The 17241-nt window shown below is 42.3% G+C and overlaps 1 protein-coding gene across 1 annotated transcript in view; it reads right to left on the reverse strand.

The window, feature by feature from the left end:
* Nucleotides 1–17241, reverse strand: part of Rtf1 (RTF1 homolog, Paf1/RNA polymerase II complex component) — a 58968-nt gene that overhangs the window by 38227 nt on the left and 3500 nt on the right. Inside the window, exon 2 of the mRNA XM_021156334.2 lies at nucleotides 3001–3111. Within this exon, the coding sequence (XP_021011993.1) occupies nucleotides 3001–3111 (111 nt within the window). The remainder of the gene's footprint in view (nucleotides 1–3000; nucleotides 3112–17241) is intronic.

Below are 17241 nucleotides of genomic sequence, written 5' to 3' on the forward strand. Positions count from 1 at the left end.
TGCCAGACAGGGTCTCATGCAGCTCGACTGGCCTTAGACTTTGTAAGTAGGCACAGATGACCTGCACTCCTGATCATGTTGCCCGTACCTCCCAAGTTCTGGATTACAAGTTGTGGCCCCATACCAAGCTCCCACTGACCTTTTAAATTAGCTGTTCTTGGTTTGTGGCTCAGCAAGTAAAGGCATGTGCTACCAAGCCTGGCGACTTGAGTTTAATTCCTGAAACCCACATGAGGAAGTAAAGAACTCTTATTATAAGTTGTCATCTGACCTCTACATGTGCATAATGATAAGGGTACCCACACATAGAATACATTCATTCACATACAGAATAAATAAAAATTTTAAAATTAACTGTTCTCATCAATTTTCTGTACTATAAAATCTAAGAGGACTAAACCATTTCTTTATACATATATTCATGTCTAACTAATGACAAAAGTATCCAGGTAGGGTGGCTCAGACTTATAATCCCAGCACTTGGGAAGTGAAGGTAGGAAGATGGCTGCATCAAAATTACAAATAAACAAATAGAGAAAAATAAAGGAGCATGTTTTAAAAACTCTAGGAAGCCCCTGGCACATGTTTGTTCCATCTCACTGAGGATGGGCACTTCAACAACCAAAAAGATTTTCAAGGCTGGTTTGCAACCAAACAACAACAACAGAGAACAGCACTGTTTTCCCAGACAGATGTGTGGAAGCACATTATGGCAAAGAAAAAAAGACAATAGCCTCGATCTCAAATTTCTTATTTCATAGATCCCTCAAGAACCCCCACCCAACTTAAACTTTCTACAGCCTAATTCTGGATCATGGTGCTATCACTGAGTTCTCTAGTGCCAGAGTTGAATAAAAAATGATAAGGAAAAAAAAAAAAAAAAAAAAGACTATGTTACCTCCTAACTATCCAAACTAGTAAAACACTTGCTCTAACTTTGAAGTGCTCTGTACTGGGCTAGGTGGAAAGACGAGCTTTCAGAATAGTTAACACAGAACTTGCTACTCCCTATCAATCACGCAGAGCTACAATAAGCCTGTGGGCAGGGGTTAGAGGGAGGAGACAGACTGCAGCAGAGGTTAAGAACAGTTTATGGGTTGTTGAAGAAATGGCTAAGTGGTTAACAAAGCTTTGCTGCTTTGACAAAAGCTGGTATTCAATCTTGGTCCCAACAACAGGTAGTTCATAAGCATCTGTAACTGTAGCTTAAGGAGAATCTAATGCTGTCTCTGGTCCACGCAGGCACTTGCACTCAAGTGCACATATGCACAGATATACAATTTAAAAAACAAAACAAAACAAAACAAACCTTAAAAGAACAATCTTAAGAGGTAAAAGCTGCTCCAAATTTCTTTCTGTGGTAAACAGGGCACAACCCAACAGCCAAGCTTTTCCTCACTGCATACACAAATAGATGAGGTAAAGTGGGATGCATGTTTTGTTTAAGTGGAAGATCTTGATATACAGTCCCAGCTAGTTTCAAATTCAAGATCCTCCTGCCTCAGCCTCTCCAAAGTTAAAGAAACCGTACTTGGCTAAGGTAAAGAATATATGTAACCAGAACAAAGGGAACCCTAACTATAAAGATTTAGCAGGACAGTTTACTCTAACACACGCTATGGCTCTAATCCTGTGGAAGTCTGGAAGGATGAAGGGTAAGGTGGTGAAATAAGCCTCTAACTCCAGAATTTGGGAAGTAGAGTCAGGAGGCTTAGGAGTTTAAGGCCAGCCTCAGCCATATAGTGAGTTCCCAAGCAACCAAGGCTAACAGCAGAGGAAGACATCATCTCAAAACAAACAGTAACAAAACAAAGATCTTTCTGCATTGTTAATCCACTAAAAAGACAAAACTCAAATCAAATTAGTTCATAGGCCTCACAGATTTTGTAACAGAGCAGCACTGGCAAAAGAATAAACATTTGCTACTCTTGCTGTAGAAGCACTTGTAGTTCTCCTGAATGGCTTAGCACTAGAACACTCCTGTTGTCAAGCAGAGGGCAAGCGCTTGCTTTACAGACAGTAACAAGTGGTGAGGACTACTTAGGTTAATGAAACTTTGTGTCATTAAATAAACATTTTTAAATTGATGGTTAAAAGTATTCTCTTAGACTGTAGAATAAGCGACTGAACAAAAGGATAGTCTTTCCCTCTCTCCCTCAGTACAGGAAATCACGCAGGGGAAACATTCTTTAAGTCAGTCGAGAACACCTATCCCTTGTTTTCCACTCAGATTCTGGGTCTTTTAAAGCTTTGCTTTTGCTCCTGGACAATTTGAGAAAACTGCCTTGATTTAGACAACAACAGCTTCCTTTTTACCTTCCTCTAAAGTCAATACCATTACTTTCAGGAATGGCATATCAATCTCCCCAAAGAAGCTTTGTGTCTCAAAGTATTTATCACTAAAATAAATATAGCATATACATTTTTTCTGTATAATTTTTCTTCTATATAACTCAGGCTGGCTTTGAACTCTTGATCTCACTGTTTCAGCTTCCTGAATGCTGAAATTATAGGCATGCATCACAATGCCTGACTTAGAATTTGTTTTCTAACATAAAAGCAGTATTTAAAAGATGACTTTTTAAAACAATGATGGGGGAGGGGGAGGAGGGAGGGGGAGAGGGGGGGCCTAAAGAGGCAGCTCAGTGGTTAAGAGCACTATCTGTTCTTCTAGAGGTTCTGAGTTTAATTCCCAGGAACCACGTGGTGGCTCACAACTATCTATACTAGGATCTGATGCCCTCTTCTGGCATGCAAGTGTACATACAGATAAAGCACTCATAAATAAATAAATCTTTAAAAAAAAGAAAAAGACTAATGTTTGGCCCCTCTACAACAGAGAACGGCCACTATAATGTAAAGCTCTGCTCACACAATTTCTGTTCCCTACCAAGCTCTAACAGGTCTTAGGTTACAGTCTTGGTTTACGGCAGCATCACCAAGTCAGGAACCTTCCGCAAATGCTTGCCAATCATCCAGGCCTAACTCCTTCACACTCACCTCATCATCACTGTCGGAGGTCTCTGAATCTGATGAGGCTGCAGGCTGACTCACAGGAGGCTCCTTCTCCTCAGAGTCACTGCGCTTCCGTTTTGCCAGGGACAAGAGCTCCTAATTGGGCAGAAATGGTCACGTCAGTTTTGCTCACCAGAAAAGTGTAAAGAAATGGCATTCTCTCCAGGATCTTTTTTTCTACACACCTGTGCTTTCGCCTGATGTACACACCCATAAGCACTGAGCACAAGAGCAGAGATAGATCACCAATATTCGCATGCAAACTTTAACTCCAAAATCTGTCCTCCTTTAAAGGGAGTGAAATAGGAAATGGAACTGGAGCTACTTGAAGCTTCCAGATTTCTCTCTAAACTGCTAAGTACTGACCACCCATACTGAACGGCCAGAGCTATGTATGCAAAGGTAATCTGCTTCATGTTTTAAATGGCAGATAGTCAACACTCCAAGGATCTTTTATTGTCTTCCATAGTAAAATTAGCACCTGTGGCTATTCTACCTAAGCTTACAAACTATAAGTTTCTGAGGTCATTTTATATTTTGAAAATGTAAAATAGAAAAAGGAGGTACATTTCTGAAGGATATAGTCCATAGTCACAAAGTAAGGAGGATGCTGGCCAGAATTCTAATCCAAAAATCCCAACACATTCACTATCTCTACCCTGTCTTGGTAGTGGTGATGATGGTGGTTGTCTGCTGTCTCATGTTCCCACTACTTCTCCCATATACTCAGTCCAGTTATTAAAAGACATGACAAAGGGTCACTGGTTCCACTCCCTGCAATAACAATACCAGCCGACAATTACTGTTCTTACTAGATGCCAGCTAAGTCTCTCAGCATCTAACACTTAACTCTTCACAACAACCCACAATATATACTGTCATTATCCTCATTTAAAGATAAAGAACCATCTAGAGGGTGAGTGAGACGGCTCAGTGCTTGCTGGAAAAGCCTGATGGCTGCTGGAGTTTGGTCCTCAGAATCCACGTAAAAGTGGAAGGAGAGAAAAGACTTCATGAAGCTATCCTCTGACTTCCACATGTATTCCAGTTCATACACACACATCAAACACACAATTTTACACACACATTTTTTTAAAAATGGACTGCATATTTTTATTTTATATACATTAGTGTTTTGCCTGCGTATGTTTGTCTGTGTGAGTGCGCTGAATTCCTCGGAACTGGAGTAACAGTTGTGAGCTGTCATGCAGGTGCAAGGAATTGTGCAGCTGGTGCCCTTAATCACCGAGCCAACTCTCCAGCCCTACACACACGTTTTTAAAAGTAGCATCTGGAGCAGGACAAGTTGAGTAACATCACTAAGCTATATAATGCACTTAGTAACAGCTAGTACATGAGAGTGCAGGATCTGAACCTGGCAATGGAATCCTGGCTCCTAATGCAGTTATGATTTACTAGTCTAAAACATTTTCGACTGAGCCAAAGAAGGCGCAGTTAATTGCTACTGGCAGTAATGATCCTTGATGACCGTAGTACTATGCAATTAGAAGGGAAGTACAGGACAGATTTTAAAGTACTAGACTGCTACAAAGCACCTGTTTTCTCCTGCCAGTCTCTTTCTATTTTAGGAGTACTGTCCTTCCTTGGACAGAATGAGAAAATGACCTTCTGAGATTAACAGCTGGCACGCTCTTCTTCATAAGTAGTCATGAGATGTCTGTCACTCTTCTCATGTCACTAAAGAACAAGCACCAGACTCTGACAAGGCTAGAAGTCACAAGAACATCCCCCTTTTGACTAGAGGTAATTCCTATAGACCAAGTATAATATTTACACTTAATGCTTTAAAAATAATTGCTGGGCATGGTGGTACCTGCCTTTAGTCCTGGCACTTGGGAAGTAGAGCCAGGTGGATCTGTGTTGAAGCCAGTCTGGTTTACAAATCAAGTTTCAGGACACCAGGGCTATACAGACAAACCTGTCTCAAAAAACCAAAACCAAACCAAACCAACTAAGCAAGCAAGCATCCAAACAAAAAGACCCAAGGTATCATTCACATTGGTGGTTTTAAGAAACCAGCAAATAACCCAAGATATAAGATACAATTTGTTAGACGCATGAAACTCAAGAAGAACGAAGACCAAAGTGTGGACACTGTGCCCCTTCTTGGAATTGGGAACAAAACACCCATGGAAAGAGTTACAGAGATAAAGTTTGGAGCTGTGAAGAAAGGATGGACCATCTAAAGACTGCCATATCCAGGGATCCATCCCATAATCAGCTTCCAAACGCTGACACCATTGCATGCACTAGCAAGATTTTGCTGAAAGGACCCAGATATAGCTGTCTCTTGTGAGACAATGCCGGGGCCTAGCAAACACAGAAGTGGATGCTCACAGTCAGCTATTGGATGGATCACAGGGCCCCCAATGGAGGAGCTAGAGAAAGTACCCAAGGAGCTAAAGGGAACTGCAACCCCATAGGTGGAACATTATTATGAACTAACTAGTACCCCAGAGCTCTTGACTCTAGCTGCATTTGTATCAAAAGATGGCCTAGTCGGACATCACTGGAAAGAGAGGCCCATTGGACTTGCCAGTACAGGGGAATGCCAGGGCCAAAAAGTGGGAGTGGGTGAGTAGGGGACTGGGGGGGGGGGAGTGTATTGGGGACTTTTGGGATAGCATTGGAAATGTAATTGAGGAAAATACCTAATAAAAAAAATTAAAAAAAAAAAAGAAAGAAACCAGCAAATACATAGTTTAATACCCAAATCAATATATAGGATCCCACTATCCCTCTAAATTTCCTCCTCCTCTCTTCTCCTATTCTCCAGTAACCACAGATACATTTTTACATTTCCCATCTTGATAGATATGACCATTAGAGACTGGTTCAAGAATGGAATCATATGATCTGTAGCTGCTTTGAGTGTGGCTTACTTTTTGTTGTAATGTGTGTGTGTGTGTGTGTGTGTGTGTGTGTGTGTGTGTGTGTGTGTGTAGAAGAGTGGGGGCATGGCTCAGTGAATAGGTGGAGGTCAGGGGACGACTTTTGGGTGTCTGCTCTCTCCTTCTACCATGTGGGTCCAGGGGACCAAACTCAGGTTATCAAGCTTGGCAGCAAGCATCTTTTTTTGTTGTTGTTGTTAAAGATTTAGTTATTATTGTATCTAAGTACCCTGTAGTTGTCTTCAGACATACCAGAAGAGGGTGTCAGATCTCATTACGGATGGTTGTGAACCACCATGTGGTTGCTGGGATTTGAACTCAGGACCTTTGGAAGAGCAGTCGGTGCTCTTAACCACTGAGCCATCTCTCCAGCCCGGCAGCAAGCATCTTTACCATCATTTCATCACTGGTATGAATATGGCTTCTTTCATTCAGAATTATATATCTGACATTCATCTATATTGCAACATGTAAACAGTAGTCTGTCTTTTTTTTTTTTTAAAGATTTATTTATTGATTATATTTAAGTACACTGTAGCTGTCTTCAGACACTCCAGAAGAGGGAGTCAGATCTCTTTATGGATGGTTGTGAGCCACCATGTGGTTGCTGGGATTTGAACTCCGGACCTTCGGAGGAGCAGTGGGGTGTAGGGTGCTCTTACCTACTGAGCCATCTCACCAGCCCCCAGTAGTCTGTCTTTTTAAAAATCATTTTATTCATTGACATTTCAAATGATAACCCCCTTCCCAATTATCCCTCCACAACACCCCATTCCCATCCTCCCTCCTCTTTGCTTCTATGAGGGTGTTCCTCCACCCACTCATCCACTCCCACCTCACCCCTCTAGTCTGCCCCTATGTTGGGCATCAAGCCTCCCACCCCTCCCACTGATGTCAGATAAGGCCATTCTCTGCTACATATGTATCTGAAGTCATGGTTCCCTCCATGTATACGCTTTGGTTGGTGGTTTAGTCCCTGAGAGCTCTGGGTGATCCAGTTAGTTGATACTGTTCTTTGTGTGGGGTTGCAATCCCTTTCAGCTCAGTCAGTCCTTCCCCTAGCTCTTCCACTGGGGACCCCAGACTCAGTCCAATGGTTGGCTGTAAGTATCTGTGTCTGTGTTGGTCAGGTGCTGGTAGAATCTCTCAGGGAACAGCCACACCAGGCTTCTGTAGGCAGGCGCTTCTTGGCCTCAGCAATAGTGTGGGGCTTGGTGTCTGGAGATTCAATCCAGGATGGATCCTAGGTGGGTGGTCTCTGGCTGGCCTATCCTTCAGACTCTGTTCCAGACTCTGTCTTTTCTTTAGACAGGCTAAAGTCATCGCCATTGGATCCTAGGAGCCTCTTGCTTCCCTGGAGTCTGGGACTTTCTAATGGCTATTCTCCAGTTCCTCATCTCCCACTGCTACATGTTTCTATTCAATTTCCTTCTTTCCTATCCCTTCCAATACCTGTTCCTGCCTCCCCCTTTCCCCTCCCCTCTTCTCTCCCTCCCTCCCTCGTTACCTCCTGTGATTATTTTGTTCTCCATTCTATGTAGGACTGAAGCATCTAGTCTGTCTCTTTTTTTTAAAAAAGATTTTTTTTTTTAGATTTATTTTTATGAGCATGAGTGTTTTGCCTGCATGTATGTATGCATACTACCAAATGGGTGCCTAAGAAACTCAAGAGAGCCTTGGCTTCCCTGGAACTGGCATAACAGATAGCTACAGACAGCTACGGATACCATGTGGGTACTGGGAACAGAGTCCAGATCCTTTCCAAGGGCAACAAATGGCATCACTGAGCCATCTCTCCAGTCCTATTACTTTCCTGTAAATTATGTGAATGTGTGTGTGTGTGTGCGTTGGTGCACATGTGAGTGCAGGTGTGTGTGGAGTCCAGAAGAGGGCAGCATCAGACCCCTGGGGTTGGAGGCAGCCGGTAGTTGCCTGCATGGGCTCTGGGAACCTTTGTAAGAATACTAATTGCTCTAAACCCAAGCCATCTCTCCAGCCCCAATTTGTCCATTTTTAATAGTAAACTTCATTCCACTGCAAGAATGTACCTCAGGGTATTATCACCTACCAGATGAAAATACTCGGACTGTTTCCATAAGTGGACAACTTCATGTTCACAGTTTCCATTTCACGGAGTAAAATCTAAAAACAGGATGTGTGTGAACTGTCCATCGCCTTTACTATTACCTTCTGCCCTAAAAGCAAAACTTAAATTTTTAAATTTTATTTGTTTATTATTATTATTTTGGGTTTTGAGACAGGGTTTCTCTGTGTACCCCTGTCTATCCTGGAACTCACTCTGTAAACCAGGTTGGCCTCACACTCAAAAGAGATCCGCCTGCCTCTGCCTCCCAAGTGCTGGGATTAAAGGCGTGCGCCATCACTGCCCGGCTAACCTCAAAATTTTTATTACATTTATTTGTGTGTTTGCATATGTACAGTAAGGTTGCAGGGTCAAAGGACAACCTGTGAGAGTCACTTCTCTCCTTCCGTCAGAACTTTCACCTGAGTATTCAGGTTGTCCAGCTTGACAGCAGGCACCTGTACACACAACCTTGCATTGCTATGAATACTGTAGAATTCCAGTTTTAACATCAACTCATTACAACAGGAATTTGGATACATTTTGCTGTGGTCTGAAAGTGCTTGTTTCTCTGAACTCTTGCAGCAGTTTGTTTCAATTCTGAAACAGACTCTCACTATCTGGCCCTGGTTGGCCTGAAACTCACAGAGATTTGCCTACCAAGTGCTAGGACCATGCATGTGCCACAACATCCAGCTTCTTGCAGTAATTTAACCCACAGAGATTTACTTGATGGTATTCAGAGGAAAGGAATCTGATTTGGCTATGATATGCATAAGTGGGGCTTTGGGAAGCTACAACCTCATGACTGAATCCTGACAGCTTTGTAAGCAGACAGACACATTGCTATTCATGTGTCTTACCACGATGTGATGCAGCTGGAGTCTGTTCCCTGCTGTTGCCCTCTGGCCTTCAAAACTGTGAACTGAGGGCCGGGCGTGGTGGCGCACGCCTTTAATCCCAGCACTCGGGAGGCGGAGGCAGGCGGATTTCTGAGTTCGAGGACAGCCTGGTCTACAAAGTGAGCTCCAGGACAGCCAGGGCTATACAGAGAAACCCTGTCTCGAAAAAACCAAAAAAAAAAAAAAAAAACTGTGAACTGAGTACTCCTTTCTCCCTAAGAAGTAATCTAATTCATTACAAGAATGAACTTTTAACTGTAGCTGGCAACCAAGTCCTACCCTGAAACAGTAGCTATTACATTCAGTAGATTCATTAAAACTACTGAACCCGGGTAAGCAGGATGGCTCAGCAGGTAAAAGGAACCAGGCACTGAGCCTGAAACCGAATTCAATCGCCAGAACCTATATGATGAAAGGACAGAACCAACTACCTCAAGTTGACCTCCGACCTCCACAAACCTGTGCACACACACACACCTTCTATGGCACATGGATCTCTAACCCCAGCACCTGGAAGACTAAAGAAGGAAAACTGACATGAGCTTGGGGCCTGCCTGGGATTTCCAGACCATTCTGGGCCAGAGAACAAGACCCTGTAACCAAAAAGCCAGACAAACCTAACAAATGGCTTCCGATCAATGAGCAAATGTACCTCACGATCACACTCTCACTTTGTATAGCTAGTATAGAATACTAGCTATAATAGTGTGGAGACAACAAAGACCTTTACAGTATAAAAACTGCCCTCTCCACTTCCGGAGCTCAGTACTGAATGCTACGTGGGGGAACTCCTGCTCAAACTCTATGACTTAGTCCTTTAGTCCTAATGAGGGCTTCCAGGTACAGACAGCTAGAACAATGGGCCAATGAAACGTCTCTACAACACTGCACAAATGTAGACTGTTATTATTTTTATTTACATGTGTGTGTATCTCTGTGCCATGTATGTGCCATGTGTTTATGTGGGCCTGCAGAAGAGGGTGCCAGATTGCCTGGCGCTAAAGTTATAGCAGGCTATGAACCACCTGACAGGAATATTGGGAACCAAGCTTGGGTCCTCTGGAAGAGTAGCAAATACTCTTAACTGTTAGCCATCTTGCCACTCTCAACAGGAAGAGATTATTAAGTGTGATTTATTTAGATTCATTTAGAAGTTGATATCTGTACTGATTTGGTATCAGTTTAAAACAAAACAGCTACATATATAAGGGGCAAACTATCTTGCCTTTCCCCTATACTTACTCTATGATGCCATGCTGGTGATCACACTATGTCCAGTGATCTCTTTCACTACCTTCCCTGTATTTCATCTCATCCACTGAAAGCCTTCACCTTTATCTTGTCATGTCTTAAGAAGAATGCAGTGTGAGGTGATAGCACAATCTACACTAAAGATGTGCTTACTGTAGTCTCAGTGCCAAATCTACTACAGGTCTGGCTGTCAAGAAATGCCACATTTAGCTTCCACACCAATTTCAATGACTATTCAAAGGGCACATTTAATTAGAGAGCACAAATTGAGACCTAAAATAAAGCAAGAGATTGGAATTGATAACATAAACTAATAATCTGAGATAGTAGAGAGCCAGGTGTCAGGTGTGGCAGCACACATTTTTAGACCCAGCACTTGAAAGGCAGAGGCAGGTAGATTCCTTGCCTGCATAACAAATTCCAGGCCAGTGAGCACTACATAGTAATATCCTGTCTTGAAAAGAAAAAGGGGTGGGGCTAAAGCTCAGTAGTAGAGCATCTGATAGTACCCTTAAGGTACTTGGGCACAATCCTCAATATTTAAACAAACAAACAAAGCAGAGAGGATAAAGGCTCACATGAATAAAATTCTTAAGGTTCACAACTCATTAAGATGCTAAGCTATTTTTTTTTACTTAATCCTACAAACATAATTAATACCCAACAGCTAGGTATTATTTGCCCTGAAACTATCCTGATTTTTAGCATTGAAACCCTTGCACTCATAGGAAGACCTCAGTCCAGGCAAACTAAAATGCTTGGTCGCCTTACTACCAGCACCTATTATGTTCCAAGCATAGGGTAAATGACGGCAAAGAAAAGATACAAACGTCCACGACTTCATGGAATTCAGGACAAGAGTAGGAGACAGTCAGGAAAATAAATCAGTGGACAAATCTAAGTGCTAAGACAGAAGTGAGTCAAGAACACGGGGTGGGGGGAGGGTGTATTATCTGCAGCAATGAGAGTAGGAAAAGCTTTCTGAAGGCTCAAATTAGAAACTTTTAGAAGGGAAAGGAGGGGATATGAGGTTCCCAAGGGAGGAGGCCTCCAGGACACCTAAGGCCAGGGAACTGATAATGTTGGCACAAAGAACTGAAAGAGAAACTGTCACTGATGTTTAAGCAAGCAAGAGGGGGAGAGTAATAAAATGAGGTGGGTCAGAATAAAAAGAAAGCAGGGTCAGGAGTAGGGATTTTGTCTGAAGGCAGCAAGAAACCCCCAAATGGTTTGAAGTAGAGGAGTAACCTATCCACTACGAACTTTCCAGGAGTCCTTAGGGGCCGGGGGTAAGTGTAAAGGGTCAGTCTGAGGATCATTCCATCCTGAGCAGAGAACAGTGGCCTGACAAAATAAGCGGCCACTGGGATGAAGAGAATGTGGAAGACCCAAGAGGTGCTAAGCAAAGAACTACAATCCAAGGAATGTTGTATTTCAGATGTTTGTGGTATGCTGGGCAGTGGTGGCACACACCTTTAATCCCAGCACTTGGGAGGCAGAGGCAGGCGGATTTCTGAGTTCAAGGCTAGCCTGGTCTACAGAATGAATTCCAGGACAGCCAGGTCTATACAGAGAAACCCTGTCTCAGAAAAAAAAAAAAATGTCTGTGGTATTATTTCTTTTACAGAGACACTGGCAGAGGAATGTGATCCAAATAGTGGGCCCTGGTTATTTATTAAGAGCAAGGAAGGGAAAGTGGAGTGTGGTGAAGCGATGGCTCAGGAGGTAAAGGTGCTCAAGCATGACAAGCAAAGTTCCATCTCTGAGACCCATGTGGAGCCAACTCCCCAAAGTTGTCCTCTAACCTACACATGCACGCACACATTAAAACAAAAATCCAAGAAGGAAGGAAAGAAGGAAGGAAGGAAGGAAGGAAGGAAGGAAGGAAGGAAGGGAGGGAGGGAGGGAGGGAGGGAGGGAGGGAGGGAGGAAGAAGGAGGAAGGAAGGAAGGAAGGAAGGAAGGAAGGAAGGAAGGAAGGAAGGAAGGAGAGAGAGGGGAAGGAGGGAAGGAGGGAAGAAAGGAAGGAAGGAAGGGAGGGAGGGAGGGAGGAAGGGATAAACAGAGAGCTCAGGGACAGAATGCTTATCTAGAATGTAAGGTCATAGGTTTGAACCCTCACACTACATAAACCAGGCATGGTGGCTCGCACTCATAATCTTAGTATCTAAGAGGTATAGGGAAAAGATCAGAAGTTCAAAGTCACTGGCTACATGTTCTGGACCACCCTGTCTCTAAAAATAGAGCAAGCCCCTTCTTTTTCTGATTTTAAATTTTGGGGGATTTTGTTTGTTTTTACTATCACATTTGTTTGTTTATTGTGTATGTGTGCATGCCAGCATGCCCCATATACACATGCATGCCACAGTGCACATGTGGAGGTCAGAGGACAATGTGCTGCTGTTAATTCTTTCCTTCTACCATGTGGGTCCCAGGGACTGAACTCACAGCATCTGGGGCAAATGCCTTTACCTACTGAGCAATCTCATCAGACCAAACAAAACTCTTCCAAAGTAGCAGTGTAACAATTCTTTAACTTGCACATAATCAGCACTCAATATGGCAACCTTCCTTCAAATTCCCATCAAAGTTATTACAAATGGAAAACAAATACAGAGCTCCAGAATGTCTAAATGTCGTAGAACCGACGTGACACTCATGCCAGAGTAAGTAGGAAGGAGAGAGAGGAGCTGATGTTATACTGCCTTCCTCGTTTCCTCTAGGAAATGATTCTGCTCAAATTCATTGTAGGGCGTCATGCCTCAGCTAACTCTCTCTGAAATATTCTCATCGAGCCCAGGCAGGCATCAAACTCACTATGTGGCCAAGAATGACTTTGAGCTCCTTAATCTTCCTGCCTCCACCTCCCAAGTGTGGTATTACAAGTCTAAGTTACCAGGACTGGATTCTTGTAGGTGGTTCTAAATTCAGTCAATTGGTAAAGATCAACTATCCAATCACTCCTCCTGTGTGTGTGTGTGTGTGTGTGTGTGTGTAGGGACAGGGTGGGGTAGGGGTCTTGAGGGTCACAGAAGCAAGGCCAGCACTCTACTACTGAATCACTCTGCCTTATCCCTTTGGTTTATAACTTTTTAAAAATTATATTTCTCTATTTGTCTGTCTTTCTCTTGTGTGTGTGTCTGTCTCTCTCCATCTATCTATCTATAAGTCTATCTACTTACTTCTATCTATCTATCTATCTATCTATCTATCTATCTATCTATCTATCTCTCTATTTACCAACCAACCAACCTGCCTACCTACCTGTGTGTGTACACTTGAGTGCCTTGGTCTGCATGTGAAGGTCAAAATACAACTTTCAGGAGATGGTTCTCTCCTTCTGTCATGTGGGCCCCAAAGACTGAATTCAGGTCATTAGGCTTGGCAACAGGAACCTTTACCTGAGCCATCTCAGGGACTCCCCCTTAGTCTTTGAAGACAAAACCTCACATGATTGGAACTGTCCTCCCCTTGTGCTTAGAGTAATGGGACTTTAAATATGTACCACTACATGTGGCTAAGGATTTGTTTTTAATCCCAGACTACAGTAAAAAAGCTACATATCCATTATATAGTTAAATGAAATACAAGTTTATTGAAACAATACTTATCCAATAAACATTAAGTTTTCTATTCAAGTTCATTTTACTCTTAATGTCACCTATAATCCACTAACTTTGTGTGGTGCTTTGAATATGCTTGGCCCACGGGAAGTGGCACTATTAGGAGGTGTGACCTTGTTGGAGGAAATGCATCACTGTGTGGGTGGGCTTTGAAGCTCCGCCCAATGCAGAAGATAGTAGTCTTCTCTGGTTTGCCTTTGTACCAAGATACAGAACTCTCAGCTCCTCGAGCCTCAAGCCTGCCTGAAGGCTGACATGCTTCCCGCCATGATGATAATGGAGCCAGCTGGCCAGCCTCAATTAAATGTTGTCCTTTATGAGTTGCCTTGGTTATGGTGTCTCTTCACAGCAATTAAACCCAGACTAAGACAACTTGACTTCTCCATCCTCAGAGTTAAAACATTTTCTGTTTCTACAGCTAGGTAAGGTGGTTCTCATCTTTAATGGCAGCACTTAGGAGACTAAGGGAAAGGGACTATTCTGAATTTAAAGCCAGCCTGCATTATACAATAAGATCCTATACCAAAAAACCCTGAGTTTCACATGTACAGACCTCCTCACTTACTCTGGATTTCTTTCACTTTCATGATGGCACTCAGTCTTTCCCTCCTAGCTTCTTGTGTACACGCTGGTTCCTCAAAAACGAACACACAGTATCTTCCCCTTTATTCCTCATTCTCTTAATCTTTCCTTCTTTTTTAAAAAGAATTATTTATTTATTTATGTATACGAGCACACTGCTGCTGTCTTCAGACACAGAAGTGGGCATCAGATCCCATTACAGATGGTTGGGAGCCATCATGTGGTTGCTGGGAACTGAACTCAGGACCTCTGGAAGAGGATTTAGTGTTCTTAACCACTGAGCCATCTCTGCAGCCATAATCTCCTTTTCCTTAACATCCGTTCCAGGTCTCAGCTTAAATGTCATCCTTATCAGGGCAGTAATAAGGCTGACATACAAAAGTCCTTCCTTTATAACCTGCAATCCAAGTCCTGCCTTTTCTCTGCCACCTATCTCTAAGGTCCTTGAATGTGGCAGACACTTCCACTCCATTCATCTAACCTAACCCATTCATTGAAAAACAACAATGTCTACTCTTCAATGAACAATAAATATACTGAAGGAGCAAGTCTAAAACAAGTTCCTGATAGTCTGCGTTCAGGTCCCAGAACCTTAAAACCTGAATCATGAAAGAAGAGAACCACTTATATACTCTGGCTACCACACTTGTGCTCCCTACCCAGATGAAGAAAATACAGAAAAGGATTTTTAAATGGGTTTTGTATTTTTCTAAAAAGTTTTGGTATAGGGGTTGGAGATAGAGATCAGTGCTAGAGTGTCTATGTGTGCTCTCAGGAATGAACACACAGGTACACTGACAGACAGACTATACATATACACACACACACATACATACACACACACAGAATTAATCAAAGCTGCCGAGAGACTTCACTCTTCTCTAACCATTTGCAAATAAAAGCCAACTGAAAATAATTTAGTAAATAAGCTGCATCAAGCTACATGTAACATTATTATACAAACTTAAAACTTCACAAGTTAACACTGCCACTCACAAATTCATTACAGCCTTCAAAATCTGCCTGACTAACATAAAACAAAATTAAGAAAAAGTGTAATTTTAAACTTCCAAGTTTTATAAGAAACATTTAAAAAGATATAATAAAAAATATTTTAAAAAAAGAAACATTTATAAGATACTGTATATCAATGGTTTATACAATATGCTAAACAAAGGCCACTAGAAAATATCTAGTGGGCCTATTCAAAATAATTTTTTTTTTTTTAGTATGGGGGTTGAAACTTAAAGCCTCCTGCATGCTAGGTGAGCACCCTAATGTTAAATCTTATCTCTAGCTCTCTTTTTGCCTTTTGAAATGGTTTCACCAGGTTGCGCAGTCACTCTAGCCTTCAGCTTACAAGCAGGCCCTAACCTTGTGATTCTCCTGCTTTGGCCTGAGGAGAGTGGCTGGGATTACAGGCTGTGCCACCAGGTCATCTTCAAAGGCAAATTTCACTGCTGTCACTTCAAGTTGATGAGAAACAAACAAAGAACAACAAAGTTTCTATGAAACAGGAATAGTGGCTCACATGTACCTCTGAGACTTGCAAGACCGAGGGAGACACACTGTCATAAGTTTCAGGCAAGCTTGGCTACAAGTGAGACACTTTCAACAGAAACAACAAGAAATGAAAAGAAAGGAAGAAAACTATAAAACATTTTAGTATAAATATACCTAAGCAAGTATAGAAAAGGCAAGGCAGGAAGCTGGGTGGGGAGCTGTAGTCCTGTCTGGCCTTCCTGAGGGCTAGGATTACAGCTCTGAACTTTCCTGGCAGGTTAGGGCACCAACGACAAGTATCCTACAATTTAAAAATGGGAAAACAATAATGTGGCCAAATTTTTTTTAAAAAGAGTCACTATCAGTTTACATGCAAAAGGAAAATCTTCCAAGGCTCAGAAGTATAGCTTAGTGGCAGAGCATGTTCCCAGTGTGTGTAATGCCTTGTGTTTGATTCTCAGCGGTTTACACATACACATACATACACACACATACATACACACACACACACACACACACACACACCTCCAAATTTTCAAATTGAGATCAGAGTTTTGGAACTGGCAATATAGGCTCAGTGGGTACAATGCTTGCTACTCTCTAATTTCATCTCCAGCACCACATAATATGTGGTGCATGATGCATGCACTCAGGATGCATGATAATCTAGGTTCAATGCCAGCAGCAACAACAAAAACCATCCCACCAGTAAATCTGTATGATAGACTTAAGTAAACTACCAGCTTTGGTATTTTAAATAGCTGTCAAGTTCTTTGGGTTGCAGGTATGCCCTTACCTTGGATACAATACAGGAAACACAAGCAGCTATTTCTCTCCCCAACTAGTTACAATGTCTTACTAAGAAAGATGAACTTACATACAAACAGTGGTCTCAATGATGAGCATGAATCATAATTGCCTGGCCTGTACCTGTTACAAATATAGAATCCAGGACTTTAGTCTCTGGGGTCTGGTTTAGTAGAGGTAGGAACTATGCCCCATACCCCCACCCAACCTATTTTATTTTACTTGATCATGTGTGCCTTTCTAAAACTGGTACATATACATCATACATAGTGTTGGGTTTTTACAGTCAATCTACATTCTAAATAAGCACCCAAGGTGGCTTCTGACCCTGCTTACCCATCTGCCCTTCAATAAATGCTAAGTTGGAGGTGTTATAGTAATTCTGACAGAATGGCTTAGATTCCTAACTAGAAAACTTAGGGACAGGTCCTCCTTACTAACTGTGCACCACTCTCCTGTTAAGCCACTTGCAGATCTGTCATAGTTTGTTCTTTCTTCAAGGATCATGAACTGGTGAGATGGCTCAGCAGGTAAGAGCACTGACTGCTCTTCCAAAGGTCCTGA

The sequence above is a fragment of the Mus caroli genome, unplaced genomic scaffold, assembly GCF_978045245.1.
Source record: "Mus caroli unplaced genomic scaffold, Mus_caroli_1 scaffold_2, whole genome shotgun sequence".
NCBI lineage: Eukaryota > Metazoa > Chordata > Mammalia > Rodentia > Muridae > Mus > Mus caroli.